Source organism: Acartia tonsa, chromosome 8, assembly GCF_053477335.1.
Source record: "Acartia tonsa isolate MP-2025a chromosome 8, ASM5347733v1, whole genome shotgun sequence".
NCBI classification, from domain to species: Eukaryota; Metazoa; Arthropoda; class Copepoda; order Calanoida; family Acartiidae; genus Acartia; species Acartia tonsa.
In genome coordinates this window covers 41,334,320-41,356,222 of record NC_137267.1, presented here as the reverse complement: position 1 = coordinate 41,356,222, position 21,903 = coordinate 41,334,320, and the positions used below count along the sequence as shown (strand labels likewise).

The 21,903-nt window shown below is 32.9% G+C and overlaps 1 protein-coding gene across 2 annotated transcripts in view; it reads right to left on the bottom strand.

Annotated features, from left to right (window-relative positions):
* Positions 1 to 20,306, bottom strand: part of LOC145326972 (ATPase ASNA1 homolog) — a 41,169-nt gene extending 20,863 nt beyond the window's left edge. For both annotated transcript variants that reach the window (XM_080170437.1, XM_080170438.1), the window contains exons 1-7: positions 19,858 to 20,306; positions 18,185 to 18,260; positions 17,413 to 17,488; positions 13,473 to 13,615; positions 12,027 to 12,151; positions 8,778 to 8,870; positions 3,727 to 3,808 (exon numbers count right to left, since the gene is read on the bottom strand). In XM_080170437.1, coding sequence (XP_080026563.1) covers positions 3,727 to 3,808; positions 8,778 to 8,870; positions 12,027 to 12,151; positions 13,473 to 13,615; positions 17,413 to 17,488; positions 18,185 to 18,260; positions 19,858 to 19,925 — 663 coding nt within the window. In that variant the 5' untranslated portion in view covers positions 19,926 to 20,306. The remainder of the gene's footprint in view (positions 1 to 3,726; positions 3,809 to 8,777; positions 8,871 to 12,026; positions 12,152 to 13,472; positions 13,616 to 17,412; positions 17,489 to 18,184; positions 18,261 to 19,857) is intronic.
* Positions 20,307 to 21,903: the final 1,597 nt, after the last annotated feature.

Here is a 21,903-nt window from a genome sequence, read left to right as displayed (position 1 = left end):
AATAGGTATTATCCTCTTAGAAATTTTTTTTTCAATATTGAAAATTTGAGTACCCCCCCCCCCCCCCCGACAGCGAACTATGAACTCTGGCCGCAGCGCTCGGCTCCCTAGCCTGCCTAGCCGCAGCGCTCGGCCCCCTTGCCTGCCTAGCCGCAGCGCTCGGCCCCCTTGCCTGCCTAGCCGCAGCGCTCGGCTCCCTAGCCTAAAACCTAACCTAACCTAAAATAGTTGTTCGTCGGTAGTCGGGGGGGGGGGGGGGGGGGGGGGGGTACAAAATTGAAAAAAGTTGAAAAAAAATTTTCTAAGAGGATAACGCCGAAAAATATTTGAAAAAAATAACATGGTCTCAAATGATTCCAAATTGCCTAATTCGGCGAGAAATGCAATAAAAATTTTTTTTTTTGTGGCGGCGGTAAACGGCGGCGGGCGGCGGGAGCGGCGGTCTCGCAACCGTTTTTTTTAAAGATACCAATAGTTGGGGTAATTAGTGACCCAGCCCAAAAGATTTCATCCAATTATCTCTAAAACTAAGGGAGTAGCACCCAAAATAAAATTGCTGCAAGTCGTTTATGAGAAACACCCTATAGTATAATCCACCCGCCCCCCCCCCAAAAAAAAAAAAAATTAGGGGTTTGGGGGTGAGTGGGTGGTCAACAATAATTATAAAATCAAATATAGGCCTACAAAACTTGTATCCTAAGGTTTGCTCCATTTATCTCAAGTCATTTATGAGAAACACCCTATAGTATAATTCACCCGCCCCCCCCCCCAAATTAGGGGTTTTGGGGTGGGTGGGTGGTCAACAATAATTCTAAAATCAAATATAGGCCTACAAAACTTGTATCCTAATCAATTGGTGGTCAACAATTTGGAATCATTTGAGACAATATTATTTTTTTTCAAAAATTTTCGCCTTACAAGCAACCTTGCGGGGGAAAGTCATTTTTTTCAAATTCTCGAAAAAAATAACATGGTCTCAAATGATTCCAAATTGCCTAATTCAGCGAGAAATGCAATAAAAAAAAATTTTTTGGTGGCGGCGGTAAACGGCGGCGGGAGCGGCGGTCCCGCCGCCGTTTTTTTTAAAAGATACCAATAGTTTGGGTAATTAGTGACCCAGCCCAAAAGATTTCATCCAATTATCTCTAAAACTAAGGGAGTAGCACCCAAAATAAAAGTCGAAACAAAATTGTAAGTAAAGGGGGGGGGGGGAATGTGGTGACTCATCACACGACATACCAGCAATTTTATTTTGGGTGCTACTCCCTTAGTTTTAGAGATAATTGGATGAAATCTTTTGGGCTGGGTCACTAATTACCCCAACTATTGGTATCTTTAAAAAAACGGCGGCGGGACCGCCGCTCCCGCCGTTTAGCGCCGCCACAAAAAAAATTTTATTATTGCATTTCTCGCCGAATTAGGCAATTTGGAATCATTTGAGACCATGTTATTTTTTTCGAGAATTTGAAAAAATGATAAATCCCCCGCAGGGTTGCTTGTAAGGCGAAAAATATTTGAAAAAAATAACATGGTCTCAAATGATTCCAAATTGCCTAATTCGGCGAGAAATGCAATAAAAAAAATTTTTTTGTGGCGGCGGTAAACGGCGGCGGGCGGCGGGAGCGGCGGTCTCGCAACCGTTTTTTTTAAAGATACCAATAGTTGGGGTAATTAGTGACCCAGCCCAAAAGATTTCATCCAATTATCTCTAAAACTAAGGGAGTAGCACCCAAAATAAAATTGCTGCAGGTCGTTTATGAGAAACACCCTATAGTATAATCCACCCGCCCCCCCCCCAAAAAAAAAAAAATTAGGGGTTTGGGGGTGAGTGGGTGGTCAACAATAATTATAAAATCAAATATAGGCCTACAAAACTTGTATCCTAAGGTTTGCTCCATTTATCTCAAGAGTCAAGTCATTTATGAGAAACACCCTATAGTATAATTCACCCGCCCCCCCCCCCCAAATTAGGGGTTTTGGGGTGGGTGGGTGGTCAACAATAATTCTAAAATCAAATATAGGCCTACAAAACTTGTATCCTAAGGTTTGCTCCATTTATCTCAAGTCGTTTATGAGAAACACCCTATAGTATAATTCACCCCCCCCCCCCAAATTAGGGGTTTGGGGGTGGGTGGGTGGTCAACGATAATTCTAAAATCAAATATAGGCCTACAAAACTTGTATCCCAAGGTTTGATCCATTTATCTCAAGTCGTTTATGAGAAACATCCTATAGTATAATCCACCCGCCCCCCCCAAAAAAAAAAATTTTTTGGGGGGGGGGGGGGGTGGGGGGTCGACGATAATTTTAAAAGTAACTTTGGCCCCATAGAAGCTTATATCCAAAATTAGCTCCCTCTAGCTCTAAGGGTTCTCGAGTAAACCCCCCCCCCCTGCCCAAATGGTTATTTTCCACATCCCCCTTTGTAGACTTAAAACTAAAAGCAGATACATACATATAGACAAGAACATATTATTCGAACAAATTGCGTGGCTTGAAAAAACTCGCTATATATTTAGATGTGAAGAAGGTTAAAAGATGATTTTAACATTTTAAAACTTTAGGAATTCATTAGGAGACAAAACTGCCCTGACACCCTGTAAACTCATAGCCTGTATTAATGGATATAGAATAAATGGATATTGTCAGAGATTCTCGCCTACCCTAATAAGATGTTTCTCCCGCCTGGCTAATTTTAACGATCCTCTTATGACTAAGGAAAAACACATTGACCAATATCTGAGGACTACATTAGCAACCTAAATTGACGACTAAAAAAATCCCTTGTCGCAATATCCACGTGTACTTTATCCATTTCTGTATATTCACATAAAGTAAAAAGTAAAAGTTTTAATGTGTTTCAGTTTCAAGTATACACACATAAGATAATTGTTCCAGGGTTCATAAAAACATTGATGTCACAACAAGATGTAGGGTTAGGTTAGCCTAATATTATAGAGTAATATCTATGATTATAGGTAATACACATGAAAACAACAATGATTTCTTTTTGTTTATATTAAAAGTAACTTTGTATTTGTATACAAAATATGTCTGGCTTTTTATCTAACTCCACAGCTTTTAAATCTATCTTTTGACCTTACAAATATCAAACTTATCAATTAATTTTCAAAACAATTGAAAATAATCTTAATATCTATCTAAGTGTACCTGTTGTATAACTGGAAGCATATCCTCCAGTCTATCTATCTAACTATGTGTACCTGTTGTATAACTGGAAGCATATCCTCCAGTCTATCTATCTACATATCTATGTGTACCTGTTGTATAACTGGAAGCATATCCTCCAGCCTATCTATCTATCTATGTATACCTGTTGTATAACTGGAAGCATATCCTCCAGTCTATCTTTCTATCTATGTGTACCTGTTGTATAACTGGAAGCATATCCTCCAGCCTATCTATCTATCTATGTGTACCTGTTGTAAAACTGGAAGCATATCCTCCAGTCTATCTATCTACATATCTATGTGTACCTGTTGTATATCTGGAAGCATATCCTCCAGCCTATCTATCTATCTATGTGTACCTGTTGTATAACTGGAAGCATATCCTCCAGTCTATCTATCTATCTAAGTGTACCTGTTGTATAACTGGAAGCATATCCTCCAGTCTATCTATCTATCTATGTGTACCTGTTGTATGTGTGTACCTGTTGTATAACTGGAAGCATATCCTCCAGTCTATCTATCTATCTATGTGTACCTGTTGTATAACTGGAAGCATATCCTCCAGCCTGTCAGATAAAAGATCTGGATTAAAACCTCCATCTTGACCCCCAAACATCCTGGAAAATAATTAAACATTAACCAAGGATCTTAAAGGATAACTCAATGAAGATAATTTGATGCACATCCTAAATGTTAAAACAAAAATACCTCTTTTGTACATTAAAATTGTTAGTTGAAAAGTTTAAAACAACAAATCAATATTCAACGTTGCTAAGCCTACAAATGAGATAATGACGTACAAGCTTTTTGGAGGGTGTAAAATGATGAGTTTCAAAGGTTTGAGGGTGGTAAACATCCCTTTATATAGCCTAATTGGACATATACGAATAATGTTTCTAAAACTTAAAGATTAGTATAATTTATGGTGCAATGTCCCCTTCCTCCCTGGCAATGTAGATAAGTCAACATCTAGTATGTAAGTTGATATTGGCGCTATTGCTGCATATAAGAAATAACTTTGAAAGAAATGGTTAAAGCATGCAACCATTAGATTCCAGAAATAATTTGGAAGAGTTTATTTGTCTTGCTGATTCTTACAAATGTGCAATAACTAATAAAAATTGTAGAAATTGTTGTCTTTAACTTAAACTAGGATTTTCCTCAAAAATTTATAATTGCTTTAAATAAATTTTAAGATACATACTAGGGGAGTGGGGACAAAACACCTAATTTAAAAATGCCTAACAAAAAATGCCTAACTAAAAACACCTAAGTTTAAAAATACCTAATGTTAAAAACACCTACGTTAAAAAAACCTAATTTATTAATGCCTAATTTAAAAACGCCTAACTAAAAATGTCTAACTAAAAATACCTAATTTTAAAAATGTCTAATTTTAAAAATGCCTAATTTAAAAATACCTAATTCTAAACTATCTAAACGCCTAATTTAACAATGCCTATTGCCTAATTCTAAAACAAAAAAATTTTTCACTAAAATACTTAAGATTTTGATAACATTAATCCAATTGGCTGATTGTTCTTGCAAAAGGATCTCGCTAGTCATTGAACCGATATGATTCATCTTTACAATGAAGCTTCCCATTGGTCATGGGAAGGTTTAAAACGCTTTTGGGGAGTTTACCAACACCTTCCAATAAGAAATCGCCCTTTGAAAAAATCCCCCCCCCCTCCCCCCGTTTTTTATATTTCTTAAATCTTTCTTTATAAAACTAGAACTAAAATAGGGGATGGTCAACTATCACCCCCCAAGAAAGCGACGCTACGGCTACTTAGGTTAGGGAAGAAACCAATAAAAATAAAATTCATTTTCTCGTATTCATTCGAATCCGGTGGATAGGAACCGGTTCTCATCCATACGAAAAAACTATGTCTAGCATCGTATTATATCCAGCTTTCTACGAATATAAAAATGTACAATCATAAGATTAAAACGAGTTTTTTTAGCCGGTACCTTCGGCATCTTGGGGCTAAAAAAACTCTTATAATTGTACATTCTATATCCGCGGAAAGCCGTTTATAATACGATGCGAGAAATAACTATTCTTTGTCCTTCAACCTTTGATTTTACTAATTAATTTATTTCTCATGTGAGGTGGCACAAACTAATCATAAAATTTTATTTTTAAAAGCGAAGCTTTTCTATAATTAGGGTCGTTTCGTCCGTACGTCCGTCCAGTTTTCTATTTCAAACTATATTTTGATATTTTGAAGGGGGGTCGTAACCCCCCCCCCCCCCAGACTTATTGAATTTCCCTCTGCACTGCAATCGCCCCTAGTGGACTCTAGAGGGCGTAGCCGCCGGTTCAATACATATATTCAACAACAGTTTTAAGATATGCTTAAAATTAGGTTTTTTTTTAAATTAGGTATTTTAAAATTAGGTATTTTAAAATTAGGTATTTTTAAACTTAGGTATTTATAGTTAGGTGTTTATAAAATTAGGTGTTTTGTCACATTAGGCATTTTTAAAATTAGGTATTTTTAAATTATAACATTTTTGAATTAGGTATTTATAAATTAGGTGTTTTGTCACATTAGACATTTATAAAATTAGGCATTTTTAAATTAGGTATTTTTAAATTAGGTGTTTTGTCCCCACTCCCAGACTAGGTACTTTATGGTGATTGACATTTTAAACAACATCCATATAGCAAAGCACAAAAAATGGACAAACGGACAAAGACATTTATAAAGCGGATGTTTACACTTCAGTTATTTTTTAGAAGATCAACATAATTTTAAGATAAATGGATTAAGGTAGAAAAGACAAAGATGCTAATGGTTTCTATCACAAGTGATCTTGCTTCAAGAACGTCCAATAGGGGGGAGCCGATGGGGGGGGGGGGGGGGTTAAATGGTTTATACCCCCCCCCAAAAAAAAAAATAGAATTAACCCCTCAAATCAAATAATACAAAGTAGAACGATGTCTGTCTGTCTGTCTGTCTGTCTGTCTGTCTGTCTGTCTGTCTGTCTGTCTGTCTGTCCGTCCGTCCGTCCGTCCGTCTGTCCCTTAAGATCTCGGTAACCACTAAACCGATTGGATTCTACTCTTCAGGGTATATACCTATTGGTCCTGTGGTGGTTTTAAGCTATTTTCTTGGGGGGTGGGACACCCCCAACCCTCCCAAAAATAAAAATTCCCCCCCTCCAAAAAAAAAATAATTTTCCTGGGAACACATTAGACTATGAGCAGCACCAGTAGTACTTTATTTATTTTTTTAATTATCTCTTGGGGCAAAGCCCCTAGAGGCTAGGGGCGAAGCCGCTAGTATTTTATATTTTACCCCCTCAACCTCAAATTTTTTTGCTATGCTACTTCCCCCTCTTAAAACCCCCCAATTTTCTTCCCATTTTCCTATAATTTGAATGCTTAAAGAAAGTACATAAAAATTTGACGTCAATCTGTTTGAGAGGAATTCTAATATTTACATTATACAGAATCAATATTATTATTATAGTAAAGGCAGAGGTGTATATTCTGCACAAGATTAATTTTTCCCCCGGCTGCAAGAAATATTTCATCCATCCCCCCCCCCAAAAAAAAAAATAAATAATGTAAAAAACAATGAAGCAGCGATAAAGTTTAACCACATTGGTCCAGCGGTTATAGAGATCTAAAGGTAAACACAGATATTCAGACAGACAAACATCCTGTTACTTTCATATAAGGTTGTATTCATCTTTAAAACTAGCAGGGAGGGAGGGGCCATTGGACTGTTAACTAAACTGGTAATAAGTTTTTATAACCATGTTATCTTATTCGTTGGCTCCAAATCATTTGTTGGTTCCAAACTATTATTATCAAAACTTTTCGAATAATTTTAATCTACGTAGGGGGTAATTTTGTTTATCATCAATAGGAATTTATATCAATTTATTGTCCATTGTCTTATCCCTTATAAACCCTGGAAACTAGAGATTAATTTAATTTGATTAAGTTCAGTGAAAGTTGAAGTAATTTCTCTGTTACGAAGGTCGAACCAATTATATTCCTAGGTGAGTTATTATCCTGGATCAAGGGATTGGAAAATGGCTGATAAATTGAAGTACATCCCCAATCATGATACACAAAATAACCCCTTTTGTAGATTGCAATTTAAATACTCTACATAATAAACCATTCAATCAAATTCAATAAAAGTCCCCAAAGTTGTTAATCCAACAAGTAATAAAACGTTATTATTAAACTTTGGGGACTAGTGTCATAAACAACCCAATGTCCCCTCCCTCCAGGAAGTTATTATCTGGCATACAGGGATAGGACAATGGATGATGAAATAATAAGTTATACATCATAAAGAAAACTCCCTCGGTAGATTAGAATTACTTGAGAAAAAAGTCGATATATTATTACATGATGCTGCACCAGATTTTTATTTTATGATAAAGTAATACTTGCAACTAGCGAAAATAACGATTCCCCCCCATCCACCCCTTTTATATCATCTCCTCCTATTGGATGAACGAACTGAGCAATAAATGAGGTCCAAATTAGCAAGCCAAATTGACGGAAAATCTTCCCATGTCAATATATCCAGGTATGACCTTAGCCCATTCTTTAAGAAATGATAGAACGAGTTTTTAAGGTTTGGGGCATAAATATTTTAAAGTCCATTGTCCCTTCTCTCTTTCTCTGAATGTCTTCAAAGTTGGAATGTCTTCAATGACAAAAGTTTAAAAGTTTTGTTTAATATTCATACGTCTGACTGTATTCGTCAGGTAATCATGGCAATTTTCTGCAGTGTTGCGGATCTACATTGATTGTATGCGGATCCGGATCCTCCAAATTTGGTCAGTGCGAATCCGGATCCGAATCCGGATCCTTGACAATAAAAATAAAATCACCAAATTTTTCAAAAATATTATTCTTTAATCTCGAAGTCCCGACCAGGGGTATACGAAAAGGAAAGGGGAGATTATATACAATGTGAGAGAGAAAAGTGTGGGAGTGAATCAGCTGATCTTAACAAGGTTACCAGATATTTCAAAATTTGTAAGTGACTATTTTATATAAATTTAGGTAGATTTTTCCATAAATTTTTACCCCAGGATCCGGATCCGGATCCTTGGACTCAAAAAAATGCGGATCCTTGCGGATCCGGATCCGCAACACTGATTTTCTGTCTATCTGTTTCATCCAGCACTTTGGGAGTTGCCGTTATATTTTGGCGGCACCTCCTCTCAGGATCAAGATTCAACAAAACGAACATCAACACTTGTAGGGTATCAGAACTGAATAGTCAGAATATAATTGTATAAAAGTCGAAACAACATTTACAATTTGACTTGATTATGCTTCGCTTAAAACTTTGTACTTTGTTGTCCTAGGAATCTCTATTCCAAAATCTGTTCAATCGGACATAAAAATTGAAAAAGTACAATCATAAAATTAAAACCAGTTTTTGTAGCCCCGAGATGCCAATGCACGGGCTAAAAAAACTGGTTTAAATGTTATGATTGTACATTTTTGTATCGTAGACAACTGGATATACATAATGTTTAAGTATGTCTGAGAACCGGTTCTAATCCACCGAATTCGAAGCGAAACTGGAAATATCTTACCTGGCCATATTTGAAACAATTGGACCCATCTGATTCTTGAGTTTCAATAATTTTCCAAGTCCCTTCTCCACAACGGCTGGGAATGATAATAACCTAAAAAAATAAGCTAGAAAATATTTATAATTGGTGGAAAAGTTATGACACTTTTAATTTGTGCAACAAAATTTTAAACCTTAGCAAATATAATGCTTTCCCTATGACGAACAAACTTTTTAATAAATTGAAAAGACAGACCTAACTATTACAAATTGTCAAAGACAACTCAATATGTAGTTGGTAGAAAATAACTATATGCACTTTAACCGTATATTTTCATCAGCAACTTAGATATTCAGGTTTCCCTCAAAGTAATTTATAGAGTAGATTAGCTTCTAGAAATAACATAGGAAAAAAATAAAAGTTAAGTACGTAGATAGACAATGAATACAAAACACATCTTGTTTTTCAACTCTTAATATAAATATTTAATTTTATAGCCAAGGGTCAGGATTTGTACTTACAAAGACTTTTTGTATCTTTTGTTTAGTATTAGAGTTATTCAAGAGGTATATTGTGTAAATGAGTCAATAGAAGAATACTGAAGGTGCATACAAGAGAGCTCATTGGTTGAGACATTTTACAGATCTTTGTATGTAAGGGCATATTTTTTTCATTTCGTTGTATTATGAGTAAGCTATAAATTGTCTCATATTTTAGGATAAAGCTTTTCCTGGGTAAATTAATTCATGTAAAAATATTATGTAGTCCCTTGTATAATTTGAAGCATATGACAAAACATATAATGAGTTAGTTAAGAAAATCTTTTAATAAAGTCAGCTTTCCAAAAAATATGTCGTCAAAAAAGTTTTTCTCGCCCGTATCTCGTACATAACAAAATGTAAACACTCTTGTCTGCAAAAATTGCCTTTATAATTTTGACGAAAAACAGGGTCAGTTGGACCATTCAGATATACTATGTCTATCTATTTAGTAAAGACTGCAAAAGGGGAACTAAAATCAACATGTGGGGGGGGGGGGGGTGGTTGTAATCATCAACACCCTTAAACTTAAAATTTAGCTAGAATAAAAAGAATTGCAAGATGCTAAGATCACTTTCATTGTTTTGAAAAATATTTTTTAATCCTTAAAGAACTAACTCATGAATCATAATAAAAAGTTTGGAAAATAAGACCTTCAGTATAAACAATAGATTTATTACCCTAGATAATTAGGAATTCTGTCAGAAAAAGATCTCTTACTTTATTTGCGAAAAAATTATTGTATGCTATAAGTTCCCCAAGATTCTCTTATAAGTCTGAAGATTAGGATCTCAATAACTACTGAACCGATAGGTCTTGTGATAGTTTTACTTTCAGAATTAATTCTTGGGTGGTTTTAAGCTATCTCCCCCTCCTAGGCCCCTAGGGACATAGCTGCTGGTTAAATAAATGAAAATAAAAAACGAACTGCCTTTCTGTAACAAAATGTGTACACCTGCCTACCAATGATAAGTCTGATTGTTCCTACATTGAGATCCTATTGGTCGAATCCCAGGATTGATCATCTAGTTTTTTTTATATTTATTGTATAATCTTTTGGCTGAAGTATTTTTACCTTGGTTGTTAATAAAAAATTCATGTTACTACACAACTTTAAGTTTTACAAAATATGCCGCAAATATTTTTAGACAGCAAAATTTGCAAAAGTTAAATAAAGCGTAGAACCTCCTTCTCCCCTTTATATTGAATTAAATTAAAAATAAGGGGGGAGGGTTAGACTTTGTGTTTTATTGTTTTGCCTTGGGCTAGGTTATGAGAGGGCCCTCCTACTGGGGGGAGGCATAAAGAAAAAGAACCAACCCTCCGACTTTTCAATTTATTGAAACAATTTATTTACTGAATCTAAGTAAAGATTGTTTATTTTTTTTTTAATTCCAATAAATTATTTCTTACTTCGCCAATATGAATACCACGCTCCTAGTTGAAGCTATTTTACAAAAACACATGTAAGTTTATAAAAAAAAAAGTTTGCTATGACAAATGTTGTATTTTACTCAAGTACTTGTATAAGAGGGAAAAATAAATTATCAAATAACTTGTAAGTTATAGTTTGTGTCCTTTGAAATTTAACAAAGTGTTTGACATTCCCCCCCCCCCCCCCAGTATGACCTCGAATCTGAATAATTTCCGCTGTATTAAAACTGGTTCTGGCAAAGGGCAGAAGGCTAAAAATTAAATGCGAGCACAAAGGATAAGAATGAACTTATAAAAAAACACATAAAATTTCATAGATTAATTGGGCGGTTTCCATCAAAACGCACTTGGTCCACTATTTGAGCACTATAAAAAAAAAGGGAGGCTAGTTAATTTAATTATAACCACACTCTTTATTTTAAAAATATATAGATTTGAAAAAAAAATCAAATAACTTTTCTCATTCCTCCTGCCTTTAGGTAACTTATAATCTGCAGGTAAAAATGAAGGATGGATGGACCCAACATAACATGAACCTTATATTACATTCATTATAGAAAAACAAGATTTTTTTAGCAAAGTTAATCATAACTTTTTTGTAATTTAACTTGAAAATAGCCTTATTTCAACAGGATATGCTTTGCATTGAGTAAAAGAATAAATGTGTACTTATAAAATTGCCATTAAATTATGATGATGGCTTCAGCCTGGAAGGAAGAGGACATTGGACTGTAAATTATCATTATTTTACAGTTTTATAACAATGTTCTCTAATTCGTTGTCTTTAAAAATAAATCTTATTCAATATAAATTACAGAGAAGCCACGGAATTACCTAGGAAGGTGATAATTTTAGATGCTAAAAATTTGTGTTATTATAAACTTTAAAAGTAATTTTTTATAAACTTTGCAATGAAGAAAAATTTTGAAGTTTTGAAAAACATAATGCAGAATTCTAAAAATAGAATAATAGATATAAAACATGCATTTACGTAGTTTAACTTAATGCATATTTAAGGTAGAGGTTTGTTCCACAGCTAAGAGCTCTAAATTCTTTGTCAAAACAAAAGATTATGTAACTATAAGAAAATGAGTGAAATTCCATAATTAATACAAAGAGCTTTATTTTAACATAATGATGCAAAGAGCTTATATGTTAAACAAATACCTAAGGGTGTGATTAGTGTATAGGGTGTCAGATTCAACACTTAATACATGGAGTATAATCAATTTCTTATTATTACAAAGATCTTAAATTGAAAACTATTATGCAAAGAGCCTATATCATAAAATCTGACCTGAGGGTGTGACCAGTGGGGGCAGTATCAAATACCACAACTGAAAAGTCCATTTTCTTGACCAACTTCATGACCTCTGCATAGCTCATAGCCTCATCTATGCCAGGAAAAGCTCCTAATAATTCCTAAAAAGAAATAAGTATTATTTGTCTTAATATATTTCCATAAATATTTTTCAGATTTAATTCCATAACATATTACACAAGTCTAGACTTATGTGAGATGAACATTATTGACATAAGCTTAATTAATTCTCAAATACAACTATGTAACATATTATATTGGAATGTTTCTAAAGATATTTTTCATTGTTCATTAGGACTGATAATGTACTGGAATTCTAATGTATTAACCCATTAGTGCCGAGCGCCACTTTTATGGACCGATCGAGCTGAAAATCTCAGGGAAGCTTTATAATGGTAAAAACGGAATTCCAATTTTTTTGGTTTGCTCTAGTGGCGTGCACAGGAAAGTTGCAATAAAACCCGGTTCGGCGCGAGTAAAAAAACCTTGCGGCATTAATAACCGTTTTTGGCGTTTTTTGGTGCTTTCCCCCGGCATTAAAGCCCGTTTGCGACCTAAATACCCGGTTATTTGGCCCAAAAAATTAAAAATGTAATTTTTGAACGCCCAAAGTGAGATGAACACTTTTTAAAACTACGATACGATCCGTAATTGAAAACTACATAACCTCATGTAATTGATAGAGCTACAACTAACATACAAAACAATTTATATCACATTTAAGATTTTGGCTATAGGTACCACCCCTTTTTGGTTAATAAACCCGGTTTTTGTTGTTGTTGTAAAAAAGATCTATTAGTAAAACCGGGTAATGAAAATTTCAGACTTTCCCCCCATATGCCGAGCCGGGTCTATATAGAACGTAAAAAAACGATAAAAAATCATATAAAAAATAATAATTTGAATAAAACGAATTCACAAATGAATGTAAATGCCAATAAACTTAAAATTTCACGAAAAAAATCACTAACTTTACTTCATAAACAAAAAAGTTAGGAGGGGTATTTTAAAATCACCTTGTTTTTCTTGGTTGACAAATTTTGTTGAGCTATACCGGCAAACGGAAGTAAGCAAATCTGCCTGCTCCAGGGGGAAATGAAAACCAGGGTAGTAGAGGGGGGATTCATACTGAGAATGATGCAATCCTAAAACTGAGAACCGGTTTTTTTCGGCATTTTCTGGAACCGGGCGTTAAAAGCCGGTTCGTCACTAATGGGTTAAGAAACTTGGGAATTGTAATAGATATCACATTATATTGTTTGATCTCAGTATTGTTCTGCTCAGACAGAAAGGAGACATTGTCTTAAGAACTTAGATACCTGTAAATTTTAAAATTTGAAGCAATTTAACAATAAAAAAATTTCAATTGATATTTAATATTTGGACTTTTCTTCCCTGTTTATTTTGAATGAAATTTATCACCTGTATGACGCCTTTACTAGACCGCCAGGCTTCAGACTCACCATCCCCAGAGAAATATTCCTCTGGCAGTTCTGCAAACCCGATGTTGGGGTCCACCTCCATGGCAAATAAATTGTCAAAGCCATCCACTTTTGTAGGAACCTGTGGGTCAAATAAGCTGTCTTATATTGTAATAGAAGCTTAGGTAGGTACTGGATATCATATTGTCCAAAGGAAATTTTTTTTAATGACAGCAAATAATTGTAAATTTAGGTCGCAATAACGACTTGAGAATGGAAATTTCCACCTATACAAAAAGCAATATAACAAACAGTGAAAATTTGCTTAAACCAAACATTAATGTTTGCTCTCTTAGCATTACGTTCATTAAATTATTTATTGTTAAACACTAATGTGAACCAAAAAGGGACAGTCAATTTTTAATTTTCAAATAATAAAATCTATGAAGAAAATCTTAAAATTAATTTTGAAAGTAAGATTTTTCAATATCTCTAACGGTTATAGTTAGATAAAAAGTTTAGAATTAAATTTGTACCATTTCTTATAAAGATTGAATTATATTTAATTAAGTCAAATGATATATGGACTAAACCTTACCAAAACAGCATGACTTAAAAAAATAATTTTAACAGGAACTAGTACCTAAGATTTATTTTGTTAGAAAATTTATGGAAATTTCCTAGAGTACAGTTGAAAGTATTTTTGAAGTTTTGCTATAAAATGTTAACATTAATTTCAACGTGATAATAATCAGTAACTTTTTCTATAATTTTGTGGCCCCAAAGCAAACAGTAAAATCAATATACTGTAAAAAATTCATAAATAATTGTAATAAATATTAGGTAAGATTTTATTTGCTAAATAAAATTCTAGATATTTTTGATCAACATAAAATATTCACAAAAGTAAAGTCAGATAATTTTTTCCAGTTTGACTTTAAAACCGATTAATATCTACTTGATAGAACTAGTTCTTGGCCATACTTAAAAATCATGAATTGTATCGAATTATACCTAGACAATTTTGAATTATATTTTTTTTGTGATAGATAACTACCTATTCTAATATATGTATAAAAATTATACACTGTAGCACATAAAATTATATAAATTTCCAATACTTGATATAACAAACTGGTATGATGTTTGACATCAGTTGTAATTGACTTGTTCACAATGCAACTACAAAAGCTTGTGAGGTTCATGTTATGGACCAAGTTCTGGCCAGTAAAAGTAAATTCAGACGGTAAGATTGTACATGATCTGTTTCATCCTGCTTTTGTTCTTCAGGTACTCCTACAAATGATCAGTACCTCTGTTGTTTTTTACTATATTTGGCCAGGTTTAAAGCTAGTAGATTTTTCTAAGCTTAGTAATATTCTAGAAATAGTTACATTATGTTCAATATTTGCTATTCCTGTCAGTCTTACACTTATCTTACCATCGGTAATTTGCTCCATGGATGTATCTTTCTATGAATCAACAACAAAAATACCTAAAAGTTTCTATGTTCAAATGCTTGGTTATTTCTTGTTGAGTACCAGTTTTTTTGTAACTCTTCAGATTCAAACATTACCAAACCCATCCTGCTCAAGCTACACAGACTACATAGTTTACTTCATCAGTCTCATCATTGCTAATTTGAATATGACCTTTGGAATGTTAAGTAGTGCAGTGGCAATTCTATGTTGTATAATATTTATTGTTAGTGAACTCCAGATGATACTAAATTGCAACTCTCTGTCAGTAGAGAATATAAAAGGATTGATATGCAAACTAAGAAATACAAGCACTGGAATTGGTAATATTAGTGTCAATTTCTTTTTTGCACTCCAAACTTCATTTATATTTGGAATATATCTAATTGTAACATTCAAAGGCACCTTTCCCATGTATGCAGTTATGTTTGTAGCTATGAATCATTCCTTTATTCTCGTTTTTCTTAACAAGATTGAAGAAATATATGAACAGGTCAGCCAAATAGCCTGCAAAGCTAGAGAAGAATCAGCTGACAGAAAATCTATATCTGAGATGACTAAGATTCAGGCAGCAGTTATTGAATTAGAGACCTGTGTACCTTTCACAGGAATGGGGTACTTCACAATTGAGAAAAGCACTCTTACAGCAATGGCGGCCAACACATTGACATATTTGATTGTGCTTATTCAGTTTAACTGGGGTTAATTGAAATACAAAACATTGTAGAGATGATTAATTTTTTTAATCTTCTACAAAAGACAGCAAAAAAATTGCTAAATGTATCGTTTCCTTAATGTTTTAAAATAAATGCTATGAGAATTTAGCACTTCAATTTTGAAGAAGTTAAAATGTGTTGAACTTGTAAAAATTTATTTCATGCACTTATCTTATATTATACATTCTCTATTTAGATTTATTATAGAATTATTTATTCTCTATGTTTAATCATATATTTAATTATGTGTAATTTCAACTATTTTTATAGATTTTAAAGATTTTATAGCAATGTAATTATATGTATATTTTCAATCTTAGCTGTGATTATGATTTTAATATATAGTTCTTGTAGACTTGTATAAATGTTTTATGTCATTTCTATTTATCTAAATGTTATCAATAAATGTTTTTTATATAATATTTGTTCAATGTCCTGAGATTAAAGATTTTTAGCAAACTTTAATTTTAAATAAAAAATATATTATTCAATAAGCAGGTGCAACAATACTTATCAATGTTGTCTTGCTTGTTGTTTCATGTTGATCATATTCAATCTATAATACAAAGTAGAACGATGTCTGTCTGTTTGTTTGTCTGTCTGTCTGTTTGTAGCGAAGGATCTCGCTAACCACTGAACCGATCGGGTTCTCCTTAACAGGGTAGATTCTCATATGTCCCTGGAAGGTTTATAACTATTTTGGGGGAGGGTACCACCACCCTCCCTAGAGAAATTAAATTTTTTTTAAATTTCTCAATTTTAGAAAGAGAGTTCAACGAAAAACAAACATCAAACGTAAATTTTTTTTACTTTTTCTTTTAAAATCTAAAATAAGAAATTGAATTACTAAATTCGACTCTCTCCTCCTCAAGTGCCCCTAGAGGCATCTAGGGGCGTAGCCGCTAGTGAGCATATAATAGAATAATATGTATTCTGCAAGAGCACCAAAAGTCTTAAATATAGGTAAAATAAGAAAAGATGCATTAGTTCTAGTACCCAAAGTCCAAAATACAGAATTTTAGATCCAGTGTCCTATCCCATCTCCCAGCCTGTGAGATATTATTAATAAAATTTTCTCAAAATTCTCATCTAACCTTTAATAATTTTCCTCTTTTGTAAAGCTAGAAATATGTAAATTGTTGATATTAATCCAACCACATGGGTAGAGGTGGATTAAATTCAATATTCCTCACAATCCCCACAGATACAAAATTTATTCAAACAACTAAAAGGATGGAATTGAATTCAAATTCATATGTGCAAATATAAATTTTGATACTTGCTTTAATAGTAGATGGATATTTGAATAGAGTTTAGTATTTATGTTAAATGGAATGTAACAAGAAAATTGGAGGTTTTTCTCAATTTGCCTAGTTACGCTCTTAGCACCCCCCCCCCCCAAACTACAGTAATTTTGAAATAAAGTAAAATTAAGGACCTTCGTACTGTCAATTTATTTCAAATACAGAAGGGCAAGGGGGAAAGGGTGTTGGGTTCAATGCGATATATGCTTTTTTAGGAAAAGCAACAATTTTATTTAAGAGAAAAAAATTCACTTCTTTAAATACTTAGCCTTTTCTCTAAAATCTAGTACAAGAAAATAATGCATACCGTTCAATTTATAAATACCAAGATTAAGTAGTTTTAACCATAAAATGAAACTATTTGTAAATAGTACCTAGAGAGGCTTTGCTACAAAAAAAAATCTATAATGGTCGTAACCATATTTTGTTAAAACAGCTTTCCTTTGTGAATTTTTGATTAAATGCATCAGAAATATTGTGGGCTGGGTCAGTGGATATTATTAACACAGTTTCTCGTACCTACAAACAATTAAGTTTAATTTATGAGGGTGAAAACAATTAGGTAAACAAACTTTTTTATTATATTGACTTTTGATTTAACTTTGAAATATCTTTTTTCTTCAATTAAGACTAAGCTCAAATCCCTTCAATGCTAAAGAAATAAGATCAGGTCATAAATCTTTTAAACACCCAGAATCTGCCTTTTTATCTAGGTACCTATAGTATTTAAATTAGTTTTAATCCGTGAGTAAAAGCCATGTATTACATCATGGTTTTTACATGTAAATAAAAATCCTTGTCTTAACCTCTTAATGAATGATTTTCTAGCTCTAGTATTACTTTTCATTTTAGTGTTCGCGGACATGTGTCTAGTTATTGAACTTGATAAAAAAATCAGTGTACCTACTTCATAAAGTTCTTTATCTACCTAGGTACCGAATAATCTATGAAACGTATACAAAGTAATTCAAACCCAGGTAAATAAAAAATAGGTTAATTCATTCAAGTATTGTTTCGACACGTTAAAATACGCTGGATTAGAACCAGTCACGAACCATATGGAAAAATCATGTATCATATTGTATTGTTGACAACTTCCCACAAGTAATAAAATAAAATGAACACCAATTTCTTAGACCAGACCTTTGGCCCCTCGTGGCCAACCTATATCCGCGGAAAGCTGTCTATAATACGATGCGATAATTTGTAACTTACCTTTGAAAGTTGGACAGCAAGACTACAGCTGGACGTGGTTTTTCCTACTCCTCCTTTCCCTCCAACAAAAACCCATCTGCAAGAGGAATTGTTCTATTAATTTGAAACTTTGCTTGAGGTTTTAAATATTACTAGTTATCAATTGTGTATTTGAACAACCTAGGTATTACATAAATTAATAAGGTTTATTTATTCATTTCCTGACAAGCTCCCCCACTCATGCTTAGAAAACAAAGCTCCTAGAAACTAAGGGTGCCACCGCTAGTCTACAACTATAGCTAATTTTTATGTTTTTGTTAGTCATTGTTTCATTATATCCAATCCTATACTGATATTAAAAGTAGGTATACTGTCTAAATCATTTTAATCGTTATACTTTTCTAGATGTTCTAATAGCTTTACCCTGTACTGTATACTGCTTAAGATTTCAATATCCACTAAATTGATTTAGTTTGCTTTTAAAGGGAAGCTACTCATAGAAGGTAAGTAAATGGTTCTAGGCTATTTTATTGTTTCGATTTAAGCATTTGTGTGGTTTTAATCTTTTTTTCTGCTTCCTTCTTACTCCTCTATATAATATATAGATCCCCTAGATGCTAGGGAGGAATCCGCTAGTAATTAACAAAGTAGCCAAACTTCTGCAACACTATTCAAGGAATTTCCCTTTATTTTGTAAGATTTGTTTCACCCTAAACTAACCATATCTTGGATTTAACTATGATTAAATACAAAAAGATAAATATTAAGTTGCAATTGAATTAAGATGCAGAATCCAAATCTAATACATTCACTAAATGACAAAATCCTCTAAATCTTTGGTGTATCCTGTATATAATAACCCCCCTTTTAACAATTTTTTTACATTTATCTTAACAAACAAAAACAGGAATAACAAAGGTTTTTTAAGAAGCCCAGTATATTTTAAAGAATTTTTTTAGAACAATTGAGAGTGGAGAGAGGGGGGGGGGTGGAATTTGATTATAGGTAATTTTGATATCTTAATTAAAACATATTATAATATAATACTGACGGCCTTGAGAAAGAAAGAGAGAGAGAGAGAGCAAATAAATTTCTGAAATAGCATCTAATGAAAAGCTACCTACCCATAAAATATGTCTGATATTTTAAGATTAAGTACCTAGTATAAGTAACTATTACCCTAATCAATTATGAAATCTCAAGTTAAAACAAGAATTAGTACACCAGATTTGCATGTTCTCTGGTAAAGTGAAACTCGCAGCGGGCTAAAATAACGATGCCCCTATACACTCCATCCTATCCCCTCCTACTGGATGAACGAACTGACTAATAAGAAAGTTCCATGTCAGCAACCTAAATACGTACATTCTACATTTATTCATACCATAGTTCCTGCAGAATCAGACTGGTCATTGCTATAATTTGAAACAAAAATACTGTCACAAGAAAACCTAATACCCCAAATTTGAAGCCTCATATCAGAAATTTAAATATTAAATTACACCAACTAAAAGCATAATAATAATCTAATTTTAGGAACAAAGTTTGAAAGCCGGTAACTAGTTACATTATATATCTATAACTTTTTGTTATTAGAGTTGGAGGCATCAAATTGGGGGTATTGGGTCTCCCTGTGGCAGTCTTTCAGCAGTTAGAGCACTGTATTTCCTACAGGCATCCTTTAATTATCTTACCTTAAAGATTTGGCATCTAGAATATTTTGTAGAGTAGGATCTAAGGGCTCAAATTCATCGTCTCCCATTTTTGAAGATTTTTTTCTGTAAATTTTATTTATTATAATAATAATAATGTATTTTAACTTTATTTATAATATATTCTTTCATATATCAATAATAATTCATTTAATTAATTTTAATTCAATGATACATTGCAATTTACTGACAGATAGGTTTTACAAAAACAAGGATGACAACATCACTAAGTAGCGAAGCACAAAAAGTGTATATTTTCAGTTCTCATAAAGAAAAAAAGAAAATGCAAAAATGTAAGAAATAAAAAAAAATTTAAAAAGGTTTATGTTCGTTAAATCATGACCGACAGACAGACAGACGAACAAAACATTGTATGAACTACATACGCATGTCATAGCAATCCTTACTAAAAATTTGAGCTGTCTATCTTTAATAGAAGCCGAGAAAATTATAAATAGCATTTTCACCAGAGCGTTACCGACTGACTGTCTGACGGACAGACAAAGTGAATTATAGAGTAGTTTCGCAACTAAAAAGGATACTTTTTATTACATTTGTGCTTGGCAAAACAATATTATACTATATTTGTTAATCTTAAATCAAGAGAATTAATTTTTATAAAATTTTTTAGGTATCTAGTTTAAAACATTTTTTTTTATAACAATCATAAAGTTTTTCAACTAGGTAAATCTTTTCATATCATATTGGCAAGACATAAAAGAAAATGTAAGGATAAAAATTTTGTAACACGATTTATTTAACATCCTATGTTTCAAAACTGTAAAACGATTCTTTCACTTACATCCTTGCAGAAATTGTTTGCTCTTAAAATAATTCCAAGATTCACTCTTTTGATCTACTTTATCTATAATCACATTTTAGACAGCCAAAGGGAAAGAAATTCTATAATTTTTTTTTGTTTAAGGGTTAAGAATATTGATTATGCTAGGATTTCAATGGGTAAAACAAAATAATATTATGTACATCTAATAAAAATCAAAATTATTGGTAGAAAAGTTCGAACACTGTTAGTTTGTACTACCCAATCAAAATTTAATATTGAACCACTAAGTTTCCATTCAACTAATAGCAAAAATGGAAACTTATGGAGGACAATTTTTTTTACTCTTGTAAGAATTAAAGTGTAATAGGATTCAATTTTTGATTGGATAAAAAAGGAAGGTAGTAAAAAAATATGACCAACCTAGTAACAAAGACGTCTAAGCTTTCTGTGACGGTGTTAAAATGAGGCATTTCAAAGGTTTGAGGAGGGTAAAATAAGGGGTTTCAACAGGGTTGAACCCCCCTTTAACCCCCCTACCCCACTCTATGGACGTCTATGCCTTCTAGTCATCAAATTGCAAGGTCATTTACTGATATCTGCAGTCCATGTCCTTGATGTTAGGAAATTCTGTGTCTAAAACTGTAGGTTGGTAAATAACAGTTTCTACAAAATTTAAGATACACTTATGAAACAGTGTACTGGTATATAGGGTGGGGACATTTAATTGTAAAGTAACCTGGTACCCAAACTTTATAAAACTAATATAAAAGAAAGATTTTTTTTCTTTTTGTTTCAATTTCTGCTGTTATTGGAAACCAGTTTTGCAAATGTCATTTTTAGGGTCAGGTCTAAAGTCAACTATTTATTACAATATAACCAAGCTTATTCTCAGTGAAGTTTTTGTCAAGTCTTATATATGTCAAGTCTTGAAGTGCTTATTCTCAGTGAAGTTTTTGTCAAGTCTTATATATGTCAAGTCTTGAAGTGCTTATTCTCAGTGAAGTTTTTGTCAAGTCTTATATATGTCAAGTCTTGAAGTGCTTAATGAGTGTCATTTTTTTTACATACTTTCCGTAAAGTTGTGTATTAGCGTTTAGTCAAATGCGCTTACTAAGTCAAACGGTTCTTAATTTTGACCATTTCATAAAAATACATTTGGTCAAAATTAAGAACAGTTTGACTTTGAATTAATAAGCGCATTTGACTAACGCTAACACACAACCCAATGGAAAATCCGCGAAAAA